The 19,092-nt window shown below is 39.7% G+C and overlaps 2 protein-coding genes across 6 annotated transcripts in view; one reads left to right on the top strand and one right to left on the bottom strand.

Annotated features, from left to right (window-relative positions):
• Positions 1-19,092, top strand: part of LOC105490191 (uncharacterized) — a 293,460-nt gene that overhangs the window by 88,714 nt on the left and 185,654 nt on the right. For all 4 annotated transcript variants that reach the window (XM_071081507.1, XM_071081510.1, XM_071081509.1 and 1 more), the window contains one exon: positions 17,199-17,284. In XM_071081507.1, the coding sequence (XP_070937608.1) occupies positions 17,199-17,284 (86 nt within the window). The remainder of the gene's footprint in view (positions 1-17,198; positions 17,285-19,092) is intronic.
• Positions 1-19,092, bottom strand: part of LOC105490192 (fms related receptor tyrosine kinase 1) — a 196,491-nt gene that overhangs the window by 82,053 nt on the left and 95,346 nt on the right. Inside the window, exons 12-14 of one of the 2 annotated variants that reach the window (XM_011755594.3) lie at positions 15,319-15,427; positions 7,962-8,270; positions 3,051-3,197 (exon numbers count right to left, since the gene is read on the bottom strand). In XM_011755594.3, the coding sequence (XP_011753896.2) occupies positions 3,051-3,197; positions 7,962-8,270; positions 15,319-15,427 (565 nt within the window). Of the gene's footprint in view, positions 1-3,050; positions 3,198-7,961; positions 8,271-15,318; positions 15,428-17,680; positions 17,811-19,092 lie in introns of those variants that run through there. The other variant, XM_071081506.1, reaches the window with a different exon arrangement.

Raw genomic sequence — 19,092 nt, 5'->3', positions numbered from 1 at the left:
AAAGATATTTTAAAGGTCCCTTCAGCTTTAAAACTTCCTTGATATGGGCCCCACCTCCATGCCAAATCCAGGCATTTGTGCTACCACTATGAGCTTGCTAAGGATAGCCTAAGATTTTCTGAAAACCATTTATTCATTCATGCATAGAATATTTATTTATTTATTGTCAAGCACTGTGTTAGGTTCTGAAGATAAAAAGACAAGACATAAATAAGACATCTGCCCTCTGGAGGGGTGACATATATGAACTGATGATTTAAAAAATACATAAGGGAGGAGTAGAAATATGCATAGGTAATACAGACACATGTGAACTGATGATTTTTAAAAATCTCAGTAAGAGAGAAGTAGAAACAGTTACAAGTAATAAAGACTCGTGGAGGAACTGCCTCCCATCTGTGGGAGTTGTGTAAGGCCTAGTTGGAGAGAGAACACCCAATCTGGGTTTTAAGGGATGAGACAAAGAAAGGGAAGCTACTCCAGGCAGAGAGTATACAAGAACCAAAGAAAGCATAGGGAGTTTAAGCAGCATCATGTCTGCAGTGATCTATGAGAGTTTGGCATTGCTGGAATATAAAGTTAGAAAGTTCAAGGCAGGCGACGCTGAGCATAACATTGGAGGTGTAGGCAGGGGCCAAATGTTGAGGGCATTCTCTGTCAGATTCTTGAACTTCATCAAAGTGTGTTAGAGATGAAGAGTTGGAGCCGGCGGAAGAATTGAAGCAGAGAAATGACATGTTCACAGCTGCATTTTATACTGTTGTGTGGAAAGTAGATACAAAGATAGATAGGGAGACAAGTGTGGAGACCACTGAAGGTGTTCAGAGGCTAGGTAATGAGTGCCAGGACCAAGAGAATAATGGGAAAGCAGAGAAAGGAATGGATTTGAGAAGTATTTAGTATTTAGTAGGTGTAATCTGCTCAGTCTGGTGATTGATTAGATGAAGAGGGTAAAGGAGAGGCCATCACCTTCTAGTTTGGATGATTAAATATCTGCTTTATGGAGAAAAATGAAGTGATGTGATTGGTTTTGAACCTGCTCAGTGTAAGGTCTCTCTAAGACATTTGCAGATATCTTAAAATTTGGAGTTGTTATACCACAACCCCATTCTGTGCATCAAACTCAAATGGAGGTTTCGTTTTGTGTAGAGGACTCACATTTAAGGACTACTCCATATTGCTATTTATTTGATTTAGGTTGTTGGAATATTGCAAATAAATGGCAATTTTATTTTTAATAAAACATGAATATCAATTAAAATCATAAATAATTTCAATGTACTCTTATTTAACCACAGAATTATGAGGCAGGCAATAGTGTTTATACTTAATGGTTTAAGTCTCGTTGTTTTTAAGAGTATAGTCAGCCCAGAGCAAGACTTCGTCTCAAAAAAAAAAAAAAAAAAGAGTACAGTCAGTCGTATCTGTGGATTCTGCATCTGTGAATTCAACAAAAAATTCCACAAAGTTCCAAAAACCAAAGAACTTGTCACAGAATTGATGTGTAGGTATTGTATTAGGTATTAAAAGTAACCTAGAGCCGGGTGCGGTGGCTCACGCCTGTAATCCCAGCACTTTGGGAGGCTGACGCAGGCGGATCACGAGGTCAGGACATCGAAACCATGCTGGCTAACACAGTGAAACCCCGTCTCTATTAAAAACACAAAAAAATTAGCCGGGTGAGGTGGCGGGTGCCTGTACTCCCAGCTACTGGGGAGGCTGAGGCAGGAGAACGGCGTGAACCCGGGAGGCGGAGCTTGCAGTGAGCTGAGATCGTATCACTGCACTCCAGCCTGGGCAACAGAGCAAGACTCCGTCTCAAAAAAAAGAAAAAAAAAGAAAAAAAAATTAGCTGGGTGTGGTGGCGGGCGCCTGTAGTCCCAGCTGGCTCGAGAGGCTGAGGCACGACAATCGCTTGAACCTGGGAGGCAGAGCTTGCAGTGAGCCGAGATCGAGCCACTGCACTCCAGCCTGGGAGACAGAGTGAGACTCCGTCTCAAAAATAAATAAATAAATAAAAATAAAAGTAACCTAGAGATGATTAAAGTATACAGGAAGATATGTATAGGTTATATGCAAATACTATGCCATTTTATATAAGGAACTTGAGCATCAGTGCATTTTGGAATCTGCAGAAGGTCCTGGAACCAATTCCCCATGGACCCCATAGCACTATATGTATTGTTGAAAGAAAATAAACCTATACCCACTCGTGTAGATTTATTTTTTTTTACTAGTACGATCAAACATAATTTAAAAAGTCTTCTTTTTACCAAATCCTTAACATCTGCGTAGATGAATTTAAAAGATTGTAAATCGGCTGGACTGGGTGACATGTGCCTATAAGCACTTTGGGAGGCCAAGGTAGGCGGATCACCTGAGGTCAGGAGTTTGAGACCAGCCTGGCCAACATGGTGAAACCTTGTCTCTACTAAAAATACAAAAATTAGCCTGGCGTGGTCATTAGCCTGGCGTGGTGTCAGCACATGCCTGTAGTCCCAGTTACTTGTCCAAGTACTTGGATGGTTGAGGCAGGAGAATCGCTTGAACCCGGGAGGTGGAGGTTGCAGTGTGCCGAGATGGTGCCACTGTACTCCAGCCTGGGCGACAGAGTGAGACTCCGTCTCAAAAAAAAAGAAAAAAAGAAAAAGAGATTGTAAATCTACTTTTCTGAACTTCATATATGCCAGTTGTTCCAAGTTCTGCAATACCTCAAAGCCAAGAAACTAACTCCTCACTTTCCCAGCTGTCATGGTGAACTGAATCATTTTCTACATGGCTCCTCTCATTTCTTTCTGAAGGCACTATTTAAAGCATTCCAGCTGAATAGATTCTGCAGGATCTTTCTATGGGTTAGGAATATGGTCTGCATAGGAACTGGCCCAAATATTCCTCACTGGAAGCTGGTATCAGCATGAACCAGATCCGGGTGTCTGGGGCTCTATCAGCAAGTAGGTCTACACATACTGGAAGCAGGTGACGGGAATGTTAAAGGAAAAAGGGACTGATGAAAGATGAGAAATAATAAATTCAAGAAAAAAGTCTCTTACCAGGCTCTTGTTGTATTTTGTGGTTGTTTTTAAACCAAGTGATCTGAGGTTCGGGGGCACCATTAGCATGACAGTCTAAAGTGGTGGAACTGCTGATGGCCACTGTGTGATCGCTGAGGTTTCGCAGGAGGTATGGTGCTTCCTGATCTAATGAAGAAAGAAAGGGAGTTGTGATTACTCGTCAACTTTATTCTCATATTGTCTATGCATATCAACATTTAAAATATACAGAGAAACAGCAAAACTTAACTATTAGGTTTCATTTGCATTTTGTTCACTTTCTCTTCAATCATTAACCTGCTGCTTCCACTCTAATAAGATGCTACAATAAATTGAAATTTATTACAACACAGTGAAATCAAGGACTAGATTTTATATTTTTAGATTTCAATACAAAGGCTTTTGCCTAGCTAGCTAGTTTCCTTCCTTTTTTGAGAGAAGCTTTTCTAAAACTCAAGGATTTTGCGTAATAGTTCAGGAGATATAAATAAAAAACATGATTTTGTGTATAGTCTTGTAATGAATTTTTATATATAGTGTTGTAGTGATAGGCTAATACAATTTTGTGTGTTTTTATTGATGTATTTGTGGGGGCATGTTTGTGTTACTCAGCTGTCAGTAACCTAAGTTGTAAGGCAGCAGACCAAACAGGAGAATTTCTTGAACTTTGAAAGCTTTATTGGTTCTTTCCTTCCTCCATTCCCTTCCCAAATGCAAGCAACCAAAGAATTAATTCAAGAGGCAGAGGCACAGATTTGTAGTTTTTGCACTATATAATAGTACAAATATTGTATTTTATATTATTTTCTCTTAAAACATACAAATATGATACAATACAATTTATTTTAATAAAATGCCAACCAATATAGTACAACAAAATGAATTCAATACATTAAGATGCAATACATTACAACATTAAAATCCCACATAAGAACAGCAGTACCCCCAAGGCCCCCAATGAGTACAGTATATCTCTAATGAAGTAGTCAGTCAGTCCTGCTGATGTGTATACATTCTAGTTAGGAGGGTACTGGATTGGTAGCTAAAGCTTCCAAGGTAAAAAATAAAAACAACTCCTAATATCTTTCCCACCCTCCCAAGTCATTCCTTTCACCTCTTGTTGGAGATCCTGGAACAGAAATCAAAAGAGTTTTGGCATAACTGACACGTTCTCTGTTACTGTCTTCAATTATACAGTATGAGCTTTCTCTGCCCGTTTTTGATTTCCTCATCTTAGTGTACTAAAACTGTGAAGGCAGCTTAGGAGTGATGACGATGCTACAAAGATGATACATTGCAATGGCCTTGATTCCATGTCCCTGCAGGGTTCTGCCAAGTCCCCAAACCTTTCTCTCTTGAGTCCTGCAGGGCAACTCTCAGGATTAGCATTTGTTAAAGCAATTTAGAAATCCCAGGTTAAAATGTGTATTATCATATAACTTTTATAACATAGTTGAAGAAGTATATCATGGCAGGGTTACTACCTGTTAGGAGAAACAGATTTCTCAATAAATTTTGATTTCTATAGCTTATCATTAGTCTTCTCATTTTGTAAAAAATGAAATCTGAAGGCAAAAAAAGTGTGTTGAAGGAAGGGCTCTGATGTATAGAAACTTCTTCAAACTAGCATGGAATGAATGATAGCAATGATCCTTTTGCCTCTTTGAGCATGTCTTTCCTATCTTGTCTTGCCCCCTACGCAGAACCATTACAATATTTCTGTTTTTGCATTGGGTGCTATCTGTCAAACAGCTTTTCCTAATTGAAACTGCAGTCCTGTTTAAAACCTTTGATTTATGACTACTTGTACATGCTTGCTCATTACAATTTTGGCATTTTTTTTTTACATAGTAAAGACCCCAAACATATCAGCGAAACATGACAAGACCATAAAGAACCGTATCATATTATTTTTTAGTCTCTTTTATGGTGGCAAGCCAATTTTGAAATATCTTATTTAAAACTCAGACCCAATTCACTGAGTTATACTTTTAATAGTTTCCTCAGCACACTATTTCCCATGCATTAATATGATAAAATAATCTATCACTGCCCATAGGTCTTATAAAAAGGAAGTCTGAATATAGGGCCCACAACACTAAAATAGTTTTTCTAGCTACAAAGTATAACATCATCAACACAGACAGGAATTGGACTCCCTGACAGGTGGATTGGAAAACGATGTTTAAAGAGAAGAGAACATTTAAACATAAATGTCATTAAGAATTTCAAAGGCCTTATTTGTACTACACAAACTTCAGATGATAGAAGCAGCAAAAAGGCTGCAGAATGTACATGGGACTCTCAATTAAATACAAGGTTCACATAAACATTCTGAAATGTACAGTAATATGCATTTTTCTTTGTACCCATTTCTGAAAAATGTTCTATGTTAAAAATCTCATTTTTGGCTAGTTTCTAAATGATCAATCAACCCAGGAATCATATTTTGTCAATTCTTACTTTATACATTATATATAATCTATTTTGACGTTTTGAATAAGGCTGGTGCGTTGAACCCGTATTTCAAAACCTAAGTTACTTAATGGAAGTAGGTAGTGGCTTTCCAAAGTTTAACAGTGTAGCTGATCCCTTCAAACTGAGAAAATCAGAATTAACAGACATTTGTGCTGGTTATCAGTAGCCAAAGATAGCTGCCCACCAGGTTATTTTACTTTACAGTGTTATGGCCCCAGAGATCTGCCAGGTCACATAAATACACAGCTTCTATCCTCCGTTTGGAATGGGGACTGAGGAACCAGCCTCACACCCCCTATTCCATTTCAATTATTCCCCATTTTAGGCTCCTTTTTTCTTCTTCCCCCCACCCCCTCTGTTATCTTCACCTCCCTTCATACCCCAGGTTAACATACCCCTAGGGTATGTAATAAAAAACAAAACCTACCCAAAAGTTTCTTTAAAAAAAAAAAAAGACTCTCCGGAAGGATTAATTACACAGTGAACAACTAACACTCTCTGGAATTCTTCTACTCATCTCTTGGAAGTTCTTAAAATCATCTTTTGTAAATACTAACATCCTCCCCTCTCCACAAAAATTGCAACTGGGGAAGGAAATGGTAGGTTTTGCATGTCCAATTCACCATTTTGTTTTCATAAGGATCCCTCAATCATCCTATTTGCTTTTTTAATGTTAGCAGCTATTAAGGCCCCCTCGTTCTATGGTATTAAGGCATTGTTTCCTGAAGGAACACACTAACTTATAATGAACAAAGACGCCAGGCCAAAGAGCCATAGGTAAAATTTCAAGATACAATTGATTTTTCTTTCCTTTGGGCTGACAACTTCCAGGTTACTAATTGTTTTCAGAGCATTTGGGGCTCCATAAAACTGGCATTCTGGGGAAATGCTATTGTTTACTCTTTCACGTTTGACAAAAGCAATTCCCACGTGAAAGACAAGTTTAGCCGTGGGACAGAGTCTGTTACCTAAAGGAGGAAACAGTCTGGTGAGTTCCCAAGCTTGAGAAGTTGTCATATTGTCACCTCCTATTGAACTGTCCAGCCACTGTGTTTCTCAGCCATGGCTATTTTGGTCATTATAGTTTTTTTTTTTTTTTAATAGTTTATGCAAGTCACATATAATGATCAATCATAAATAAAAACAACAGAACAATGCATATTAAATTGGTGAAAAAGTTATTTTCCCTCAAATGCAAGCTTAAAACAAGAAATTACAACTTCTCTTGATTTAAAACTGGTGTGTATTTTTAAAATTACTTTGAATTCTGCTTCTACAGTTTTGTCGTTTCTTAATCCCCATAAAAATCCTATTAACATTTGCATATGGGGAAAGTGGACCTTTTTAATGGGCAAATTTTAAATTTACATTTAGAAGAATGCATTAATTCTCTGGTTGCAATAGCCTTTATTTCCTTGATAAATTGATTGTGGTACACCTTTGAATTACTGTCATTTTAACATGATAGAGTTCCTTAAAATAATAACCAGAGGACAGGAATATTTAAAATTAAGGCATGATCCACTTTCTTTCAGGTGCCATCAATAGCTGTGCAGTGCAGTCAGAGACAGCAAGGAGCAAACCTTTTGCTAGGCTAGTCTACTGTGGCACTAACTGCATAATTACCTGGATCGCATGAAAGGAGGGAGGGGAAGTTGATTTGGATGGACTCTTATAATTCACACTGCGATAAACCTTTACTATCTCTGAATTACACCAACATCTTGCACCCCTGGGGCCCATTTTAGAAGCTCCAGTTCAAGATTAATGTGCTTAATGTAAAAAAAAAAAAAAAAAGCATTTTCAAATAAATAAGCATTATAACTTGCTATCCAGGTGCTATTTACAAATCAAGAGCAGATGAAATAGTCCAAAATAAAACCAGGCAGAAGTCCAACAGAGTCTCAAATTCAACTGTACTCATTCTGAGCTGGAAAATTAACTTATTCGTGTCCATCTTTGGCAGAAACCAGCATTTGTTTAAATTATTCAGTTTGTGCAGCTTCAACACTTAAAAATAAAAAGAGGTTGGCATCAAAATGGAAGGAAAGGATCATCCAAAGTTGTTGTTTATCAGGCAGGAGAAAACAGCAAGAGCAACAAACACAGAGAAGGCAGTGCAGGGATCCTCCAAATCCAAACGTGCACCAAGTCGGCCCCCCGGAGCAGCCCCCTCGGCCTGAATGAGGGGCCCAGAGCTGGGGGCTGGGGGTCTCATTATTACTGCTATCATCTCCGAACTCATTTTGGGAGGAGCATCTCCTCTGAGCCTGAAAGTTAGCAACAGTGACAATAAATCAAGATGATATGAGACAACTGTTACTTTTTAATGAGTCCTTTAATGTTTTACATTACTTTGTGTGGTACAATCATTCCTTGTGCTTTTAAATTTGGAGATCCGAGAGAAAACAGCCTTTTTGTTGCAGTGCTCACCTCTGATTGTAACTTCTTTCTTCTGGAGGATTTCTTCCCCTGTGTATACATTCCTGGCTCTGCAGGCATAGGTGCCTGAATCTTCCAGGGAAACATTCATGATGGTAAGATTAAGAGTGATGGAGTGCTCCTTAGTGATGGCCATTTTTTGCTTGCTAATACTGTAGTGCATTGTTCTGTTATTAACTGTCCGCAGTAAAATCCACGTAACATCTCTGTATAAGAACTTGTTAACTGTGCAAGACAGTTTCAGGTCCTCTCCTTCCGTCGGCATTTTTTCCAAGTTAACGTGAAACCCATTTGGCACATCTATAAAATAAGAATAAAGAATTTCAGTTCACAGAAAAATCAGTGTCTTTTAATGAGATATTCAAAGATCTTAAGAATCATTTGTGCACAAATTCTCTCAGCATCAGCATTAAAAAGAATGAGTATTTAAGGTAAATGAGCAAACATAGCAGGTGGGAATCAACTAAGTTCATTCTATCAGAAGTGAGGTAGGAAATGCAAAAGAGGAGAGTTATTAGGATGCATTTTCTCTTGATTTACCTGAAGTTACTCTTCAAAGTGGCATGTTTTTTCCAACTTGGGTGTTAACTTTATTTCTTTTTTTTTTTTTTTTTTTTTGAGTCAGAGTCTCGCTTTGTTGCCCAGGCTGGAGTGCTGTGGCATGATCTCAGCTCACTGCAACCTCTACCTTCAGGGTTCAAACTATTCTCCTGCCTCAGCTTCCAGGGTAGCTGGGTTTACAGGCATGCACTACCATACTGGGCTAATTTTTGTACTTTTTGGTAGGGGCGAGGTTTCACCATGTTGGCCAGGCTGATCTCAAATTCCTGGCCTCAGGTGATTCATTCTTCTCGGCCTCCCAAAGTGCTGGGATTATAGGAATAAGCCACTGTGCCCGGCCTCATTTCCTATTTTTAAAATGACGCACAGTACTACTACTGGCAAGTGACACTGGCAAGTGGGCAAAATAGTGAAGTAACATAAGAGCAATTCGTCCTAAAAACCAAAGGCACACTTATGGTCAAACTTATCCAAAATAGTTTGCAAACAAGTGAAAATAGGAAGTCCTAGGTAAAGTGCCAATCAATTCCACTTTAGTCCTAGACTTTTGCAGTGAGAAGTAACTGTTATTCACTACCCTCCTCCTGCTCCTGTCCCAGATTACTTGCCCTGGTCCAGCAAAGACCACAGTGGGCCAGTGGCACAGTGGGCCAGAGAGGAGCCCACTGATTTACTCAGGACTTCTTTCATGGGGATGGTTCTACTTAGACCTGAGAGAGCAAAGATTTCTTCTGAAAATGTGGACAAGTAATCTGGAAGAGTTGCCAGATTCTAAAATGGGGGTGATAGAGGGGTAAAGAGAATAATTTTAAAAATCAAATTTACTCTCAAAAATATTTTAAACATGTTCTGAAGGTGGCTATATCATTAAAAGCCATTTTCTCCAATGTCGATCTCCAGCTAATCTTTGTGAAAGGAAAGTAAGTCTTGGGACCCCAAAATCATGAAGCTAAAGGGAAAAGTCAAGTTGAGAACTGCTTAGCACAAACCTGCCTCCCATTCTCTTCAAAGTCATCCCTCTGCTCTCTGAGATAAATGCATACCTGATTGCCTCCTTTGGAAAGGCTAATCAGAAATTCAAAAGAACAGAACTCCCCTATCTATGACCTGGAAACTCCCTCCCCACTTTGAATTGTCCCGCCTTTCCAGGCGGAACCAGTGTACATCTTACACATATTGATTGACGTCTCCTTGAAATGTATAAAACCGAGCTGTACCTCAATCGCCACCTTGGGCACATGTTGTCAGGAGCTCCTGAGGCTGTCCACTTTGGCAAAATAAACTTCCTAAATTGACTGAGACCTGTCTCAGATATTTTGGGCACCTTCATCCCCATCTCCCAGGTGTCTCTGTCAACACCCCATGAGCTCTTCCCCCCTGCATGCCTCACCTGGGCTGTCAGTCCACTTTGGGGCTGAGAGTTCCTTAGTATCATTTGGCCAGTCTCACGGGAGGATTTTAAAAAGTCTGCCGGCCCTGAACTGACCCGCTCTCAAAACCTTCCCATTGCTTACTACTAGTGGTGTATCTGCATTTGAGCAAAGAATTTGGGCCAACATCTTACAAAGTGCTTTGAAGATGAAAAGCATTATGTTATGCTATTATTATTATTATACTTTGCACACAAAGCTATAAAGAAACCTTTAAACGTTAAGGGGACAATAGTCCAAAATTAGATATCATATCAACTCTTTCCTAAATCTCACTTTGCTTGTTTTTCTGATTTTTCTGAGCTTTGGCTTTATTATAAAGTGTCACGTCTGAAGAAATGCCAAAGTATTCATTTGGAACCTGGGAGCGGGGCGTAACAGTGACTTACGAAGCCGTCAGTGGCTGAGGAGAGAGGATACCAGTGGAGGTTTTCCTGCTTTTAAAACGAAAATCTAAGAATGTGCCAGAAGATGCAGGAGGGGCAGCTGACAGTCACTTTTAAGATAACAATAAGGTGTCAGAAATAGTTGCTCTAATTCAGCATCTTTTTATATTTGGGACATTTTCCAAGCATGAGGAGTAAAACATCAGCCATCAACTTTTACACAGATACTAGAGCAGAGGTATTGTGCACTGGTTGCCATCAGCTCTTACAAGACCACAGACTTTCCATTTATGAGCTCTCATCCTGGTAGGTAGAACCCAAGTGAGCCCAAGTAACACCATTGAGATCGTGTAGAGAGTTTCTATTTACTTTAGTGATTTGAAACTTCCTGTGGAAATAGCTCACAGGTTTCCTGATGGAAGATTTTGTTTATCTTTGCCAAGCACCACCAGGAATCTCAAAATAAAACGCATTCAGTGACATTGGGAAGCCAGGGAGATAAAGCAGTGCTGTTCCTGTTTCACCCTCAGTAATTGCTAACACACCCATAGTCATGCTGAGTGCCAGCCAAACAGCAAAAACACACACATAGGAAAAGCAAAGAACCAAATTCGTTTTGAGGCCCGTTTCTTATATAGGGGACATGGTCACTGAAGCTAATTTGTTATGTTATCAGACAGCCTCTTGGAAATGACTATTTCTCAGTCTCACCCCTTTGGTATTCTCTTTTGATCCATGGAAGACGATAAATAAAATGTCCTCAACTGTTTAATGAACCCGGAGGGATTTTTCTCCTTAATTCATGTTGATTTTTTTTTAGTCTGAGTACAAAAACAGACCAAGAAAGAATTGCCTTCTAACCCTCAAAGTGAAAACAAGAAATCTTCCCACACTTAAGTATCTGTGGCGAATTCAGCACTGTCATCATCATTACCAAATAATACTCATCCATCTAACATATTATCACATCCATGGCATCTTATGAGGTGTCATGGAGAAGAATCAACCCTTGCTCAGAAGAGGCATTCGACCCAGGGTTAGATGACAGTGTAATCTATTTATAAAGGTGCATACTTGGGGGTAGATATTTCAACTCAATTGGATCAGGCATGTGCATTAAGTTCATGAAAGGGACAAGCATAGGAATTTAAAAGGATGCCAGGGATCTCATTTGTTGGGTAAAAAAATAAAGAAGGCTCTACTGCCACTGAAGAGTGGAAATAACATTATTTAAAAAGAGAGTGAACGGTTACCAGGAAGCTTTGCTTGTTTCAAGTGGATGCTATGTATAAGTGTGTGCCAAAGTTTGGAGTCGAAGCGGTCAAGGATTCTAATGGCCACAGTTTACCATTTTCATCAGTTTGGAAGGCAACTAAAAGTCTTTTTGTTTTTTGTTTTTGTTGTTGTTGCTGTTGTTGTTTTGCGGCAGGGTCTGACTCTGACACTCAGGCTGGAGCGTGGTGGTGCCATCATGGCTCACTGCAGCCTCGACCTCCTTCCTGGGCTTAAGTGATCTTCCCACCTCAGCATCCCAAGTAGGTGGGAATACGGGCACATGCCACCAGGCCTAGCTAGTTTTTGTACTTTTTGTAGAGACAGAATTTTGCCATGTTTCTCAGGCTGGTCTCAAACGCTTGTGTTCAAGCGATCTTTCCATCTCAGCCTCCCAAAGTGCTGGGATTTACAGGCGTAAGCCATTGTGCCTGGCCCCAAGTCATTGTATTTTAAAGAAGGGACAACATGATTGAAATGAGGACCAGTAAAGATCCAAATCTAGATAAGTAGAGCATTAAAATTTCAGACAGGCACTTTTAAAGCATTACCCTCACTGAGTCAAGTATAAACACTGAACAAATATATGTTCATTTTTTTCAAAAAATAGGCATATGAGGTACAACATTCCTGAGTCTTTACGCTCATCTCTAGTGACAAAGATTTGAGTAAGAAAAAGATAATAATTATTTAAAAACTAATAATGAATGTAAGCAAGTTAACCTAATATCACAATCAAAACTAGAACTTTTCAGGACTGGTAGAAAAGGATTAAGGGAAAGTATATTCCAGGCAATGAGGGCTTGGTTGGCTGAACTTGTGTCAGTTTTAAGATTAAAGCTCTTGGATTTCTAGAGGAAAAGAACTGTGAGCTTCAAGTAGGTATGTCTGAATTGAATTCTCATTGTTCTTTTGGACCCTGTCCAATATGGATAAGCCTTGGGATCTAGAAGAGGTTTCTACCCCGCCATGGTTATACATTGTACAATATGGTGAGAGGTAGGAGGGAATTTCCGCCTGAATTCAGCAGGTGATCACCTTTATCAACTTGGACTCTTTCAGCAACAACACCATGGGTAGAAATATGATGCAGCGATGAGACTCTGGGCTAGCCAGATGTTGGTGCTGTGACTAATGCTAGGCATCGGTTAGCTTTCCTTGGGAACACTGATTAATAAGGAAGTGAGCATGATGTTCCCTCTTCTCTTGGTACATCCTCTTCCAGTACTGCCCTCAGACCCAGGCAAGAAGGGTCCCTGTGGCAGCTCTGTTCTGGTCATAGCTCTTCCCACAATGTGAAGAGTTTATGGGGCCAAGTGAGCATGCCTACCCACAGCCTGTGTCACTTCATTCCTGTATCATGCTCCAGGTCCCTGGGATCTCAGAATTCCCTAAAAGGCTGATTGAAATCTGCTTCTAGCTTGGCTCTTCTTCCCTAGGTCTGGCCTCCTGAGCTCAGACTGCTTGTCAGTTTTCACATCTTTGGGTCTGTGCAAGCAGTGGCCAAGGGAAACTGTCTGTGAGGGGCATGGGCAGAGCTCAGATGTGTGGGCTGGGAGACACCACACATGGTGCATGGCCCCTTGCAGTGTGGACAGGGTAAGGGGCGCAGAGGGGAGGTGGATGATTTAGTTTTTCTGCACCGCCAGGTGCTGCCACAATCTAGTCTGGAATCTGAGTAGTCTCAGAGCTCTAAATTGATCCTGACCTCTCAGGTCATCATGAAAGTATATTTGTCCATAGGGGGCTAAAACATATTTAATGGCTTATTTGCTTGATGTAGAACTTGTCAGTAGTTAGACGTATGGTTTGTGGGCCTCCACTGGTACTCTTGTCTTGGCTCTGAAAATGTCAGGGCAATCCTGTTCTCTTGTCTCCATCTATTCAAATCCCACCTTCTCTCTACCTATTCAGGTCCTGCTTCCTTCTCAGAGGCTTACAGCTGCACTGTCCAATATGGTACCTGTGAGCCTCATGTGGCTTTTGAGCACTTGAAATGTGGCTACTGTGTCAGAGGAACTGAAGCATATTCAGTTTATTTGATTTTATTTAAATTGATTTAAGTGTAAAAACTGAAGCAGTGTAATATTTTTTAAAATACTGATTACATATTGAAATCACAATAGTTCGGATATATTGGGTTCAATAAAATTAATTTTACTTTACAAAAAACATGGTTACTAGAAAGTTTTAAATGGTATTTGTGACTTATATCTCTATTGGACAGTGGTGGCTTTAGAAAGCAAGCTCATCTGTCACATGACCTCTGCATATAAATTTTGATACTAGGATGTATGTAATTTAACATTTCTTCTTTGTTTCCTTGGTGTTAGAACTGTGTTCCTAGAAAGACAGGACTTCATTGATGCGCCTCCCAGTGCTCAGTAGAGTTGAACTGTACCATTTAACAGTGCTCATTAAACTGTTACAAAGTTATTGAATGTTCAGAACAAAACAGGAATTGTTCAGTCTTTTGTATTCTAAATCAGACATACTCTGACTATGGGTTGAGATAGTAACTTGTTTCCAACCAAATCTAAAGGACAGTGCAAACCTTTGTATTTAACTAGTCCAAATCTTCTGAGTTTTATTAGAGCACCAATCTGTGTGAAATCTCCATCTGAATCCTTCTCTAACTAAAGGCCATGTCCTATTTGGAATGGATGCAAAGATGACTTCTCTTCCACTTCTCTAACATAAGAGACAGACCTGAGTTGGCCTAGAGCAGCTCTGCTATGCACCTCTCCAAATCCCATTTGCTCATCTGGAAAACACAAGAGCTATGATGCAGAACAGCCTCTGGAATCCCTGCCAGCCCTGATGTTCTATGAGAATCTACTCAGGGATATCTCCCATGGCACAGCTTCTCTGGGGCTTGGTTAACTTGCCAGAGGCTCCTGTGATCTGACAACGCATATGTATCATGGAATTGGACCTGTCTATTTCTTTTTGGAGACCTTCTGGCAATTTTTGCAGCCTGCCCCGTTCAGTAAGAAGTTTCCAGAAAGTTGGCCTACTGCCCATGTTTCCTCAGAAATTGGGGGAGTGTGGAGCCAGGCAATTGTTTTTATACTTTGAGCTACTTACTTCCTTCCTGTACCCATTGAGGGACATAGGGAGTGCCATTTGTGTACCTTGGAGGTTTTTAAGATTTGCAGAGACCATCATATTTAAGGCTAAAAATTCTTAAATGCTATCAAAAAATAGCACATTAACTATTGTTAATAAAGCTCAGTTTCAGATGGCTATAGAGCCTTATTCCCCAAAAAGTCTACATTACCTAAGTTGTGAAACAATTAACTTTTTGGTTAAAACAAAAACAAAACCAAAAACAATGTCATCATATTATATGCATTATAATTGGTTTCCTTGATTGGTATTGAACTGCTATGTACCAGACCCTGTGCTAGGTACTGAAGGGAATGAAAAAATGAGCATACAGATTCCCAATTCACAATCCAGTCTGGGAGGGAGACAAACACAAATAACTCTAAAAGAAAATTCGGGGAAATAACTCTTTAGGAGATCCGATGAGGTAGAATTCTATTCCTGAGAGCAAGGATGAAGGCACTCAAAGTTTGACAATTCTGTGGAATTAAAAAAAAAAATCACTCAAGCTATAAATGCACTAAAAGCAAACAAGACTGAAGACAGAATGAAGTCACCAGGCTGTCTCTGGGTATAGGATGTGTGGCTTACCTGTGATATAAAAGCTTATGTTTCTTCCCACCGTCCCAACTTTATTGGAAGCTATGCAACTGTAGATTCCAGAAATTCTAGAGTCAGCCACAACCAAGGTGCTAGCCGTCTGCAAAAGAAAAGGAAACTTTAGCTAGCAATAGGACAAATAACTAATTGAACACCCCAAGCTACTTCTGAGGTTGAAATGATTCAGCTATTCCATTCATTCTGTAAAGAGAGTATTGCATAGGTGGTGGTTACTAGAAGGCTCTCCTCTTGCCGAGCCCCAACAAGAATGGAAAAATAACAGGAAAGCAGGTCCTCAGGAGACCGGGGCCTATGACATCCGACTCATATGAGGGTTTCAGGCTTATTTATCTCGTGCTGCTGGTCTAACAATTACAGACCTGAAGCTGAGATGTGGGACTGCACGTCCTACCCTACGAGGTGGTCAGTCCCACATCAATGAGAGGAACAGGTGAGGCTGAGGCCTTCCCTTTTGTTTGGGTGACCTGAGAGCATGGATGCCAGTTGTGACAGGAGCTTTCTCTGCTATTTGGTTCTATAACAAGAATGTTAAGTGAGCAAGTATAGAAGAGAATGTTTGGTTGAAACTTTATTTTTTCTTTAAGAAATGGGGTCTTGCTATGTTGCCCAGGCTGGTCTTGAACTTCTGGGCTCAAGCAGTTTTCCCGCCTTAGTCTCCCAAGTAGCTGGGACAACAGGCACATGTCACTGCACCTGGCTTGAAACATTTTTTTATATGCTCAAATAATGTGGCGTGCAGCAATGGATGGTCCTGAAGGAGGCCGTGTGTGTGTGTGTGTGTGTGTGTGTGTGTGTGTGTGTGTGTGTGTGTGTGTGTAAATTACCTAATTTCTCAGTTGTCTCTATTCCTAATCTAGAAGATGAAAAATTAAACTATGAATTAATCGGCCGGGCGCGGTGGCTCACTCCTGTAATCCTAGCACTTTGGGAGGCCAAGGCGGGCGGATCATGAGGTCAGGAGATCGAGACCATCCTGGCTATCACGGTGAAACCCTGTCTCTACCAAAACATAAAAAAAATTAGCCAGGCAAGGTGGCGGGCGCCTATAGTCCCAGTTACTCAGGAGGCTGAGGCAGGAGAATGGCATGAACCCAGGAGGCGGAGCTTGCAGTGAGCCAAGATTGCGCCACTGCACTCCAGCCTGGGCGACAGAGTGAGACTCCGTCTCAAAAAAAAAAAAAAATTATGAGTTAATACAATAATATTGTTCCACTAGACTTTAGTGCTGTTATTTGACAACTTAGTCCCTAAAGAAACATTAGCAGTCAAAATTGCATGAACTTGAAAGCACTTTTCAAACTGTGATGTCTAAAAAGTAATGAAACAAAATAATGAAACAAAATTTTAGACAACTTAAAGACTTGCAGTCTTCCAAAGAAAAAAAGTTGGCAATATGAAACAAATTGTTAAACATTCTTAAATTTAACCCAAGCTTGCATTAAAAAGTAGTGTATAATCTACATGAAAAAAATAAGAAAACTAGTTAGTTTCTCATACTTAAAATTACAGAAAGGAAAAGTTGGTCCAGTTACTTATAAATCTTTGCAGCCTGTCTCCTAGGACAAAAATAACTGGTTATGGGCTTCGAAATTGCAGAGGCTGTGCTAATGCTTCCAGACTAACGGAGTGTCCTAGCTGAAGTATAATGACCAAGTGACTTACAGGCTAAAGCAATGTAAGGCTGAAATGTGACAGCTGACTTTCCAAGGTGGTGGACATACTCTACAAGTGGTTTGGCTGTAGGAGAGAGTCCTAACATTTTCTGAGTTTCTAAGTAATGTGCTAGGCACTTTAGTTGTGTTCTCTTATTCCATCTAATAAATTAAGGTATTTCTGTCTTTAATCTACAGATCAGGAAGACTTAAAAACATGTTCCTAATGTTTTTAGCCAGCAAATTCATTGGTCCAAATTCTCTACAATTTTCACTGTGGTATGGTGAGTAGTACACAGTGCTTTCTCTTCTGTTTGATGGAAGGATCTGCTTAATTACACCTACCCATATATTTCTCTGTGTATTATTGAAATTATTGATAATGAAAGTGTCTGCAATATGTGGCAGACAGTTTAGCAGACATTTATTGAGTGATTATCAAGGCATTGCCCAGATGTTGTAAGGGAGACAGAGATGAATATGACACAATCCCTCCCCTTAACACTATCATTCTTTAAGGTGATAGAAAGGAATTTCCCTCCTTGAAGATCATACAAAAATTATTCTCTCTTTTGCAAGGAAAGCTCATACGAAGGCAAATAACCCACAGAAAAGAGTATGAAAGAGAGCTCAGGTGTCCCTTTCTTATTTTGACGATGAATCTTTGTAAGAGGTGGGACATAAAAAATTCTGAATAGCCATTTCCTTGTAATTGTTGTTCCCACCAGTTTAGAGTCATGGAAGGAAATGGAAGTAGTTCGAAGAGAAGCTTGTAGGTGGCAACATGAGAAAACTGTTAGCTGGTGGAAGCTGGAAGACAGGAGAGATCGTCAAATATGACTCTGACTCCCTTATGTTGTCTCAGGAAGCTTAGATGCTTCAAAGCAGTTTGCAAAAACTTCAGAAACAAGGAGCTCAGATGAAGCCTTCTTAAGCTGGGGTGTCAGCTCCAGCACTGTTTTTCTTATGAACTTAGTTCTCAAGTGTTTATCCTAATGGGCCTCAGGAGAAACTTACTTAGATTCTCAGATTAATCGTCGCTCAGTAAGTAAGTGAAAAACCCATTTCTGTTGGCTTGAGAGTGTTTGAAATTATAGACAACATTTACCTGCCTCTATGAGTTGTGTTTGGGTTTTTATTTAAAAGATTTTGATTTCATTGAACTTAGAGCAACTGAGAACAAGAACTGGGTTTTGTGGCAAGGGAAAATCAATTCAGATGTATACATTTGCCACGTTTAAGACCTGTGCAGGTAACCTGGGAACGGCTGTGGTCATTTTACAAGTCTCAACAAACAGTCAAATAGGTCTAAATTTATGTATAATCAGAGAATAAAATTGAGGTGCTCCGAAGTGAAATGAATCCAGGTCACAAGATGGAGACAGAAATGTATTTGAATTTTTCTCACTTTGTGTGAGAAATGACACCTTCCAAAACAAGACATATTACTCGTAGTCAAGCCTGCCCCAGAAATCATGTCTACAGAGCTTCTATTAAAATAGAAGCAGAAAACAACGTTGATGGGAGTTTACATTATTTCTTTGTTTCTGCATACCTTTATGTATCCCTTACAATGCACCAGGCAGCATGCAAGGCACTTTACAGGAATTGTCTCATTTAATCCTCCCTAAAACCCTGTGAGATGGGTATATTATGCTATTCTACAGGTAAGACAACTGAGGTTCCGAGAGATTAAATGATTCACCCAAAGATATAAAGGACCACAGACAGGCCTGGGCAGAATTTATGCTCAGGTGTGTCTGCCTCCAGTGCCTATGCTCTTAATCTCTATACCAAATTGCTTCTCGTCTTGAGACTCTTTAAATTGAATAACACAGATCAATTGGCAAAGTTCTGTCTACACCTTGGATTGAATTTTTCCTTGAGAATACTTCCTTTAATCAGCAGAGATGGGTAACATAAATTAAATACTACTACTATTTACAGAAATACTAGTTTGCTTCTTTGATGACATTTTACATAAGCGGCAAGCTGCTTTTCAACTGTTGTGTTGTTATGTGGTTTGAAAATATATTTGATAAGTACAATGGTTATCATTAAAGAAGAAAAGTTAAAAATAAGATGAAACATA

This window comes from Macaca nemestrina, chromosome 16 (genome assembly GCF_043159975.1).
Source record: "Macaca nemestrina isolate mMacNem1 chromosome 16, mMacNem.hap1, whole genome shotgun sequence".
In the NCBI taxonomy this organism is placed as follows: Eukaryota; Metazoa; Chordata; class Mammalia; order Primates; family Cercopithecidae; genus Macaca; species Macaca nemestrina.
Note: the sequence above shows the minus strand (reverse complement) of the source record. Positions and strands in the feature narration are given on the sequence as shown.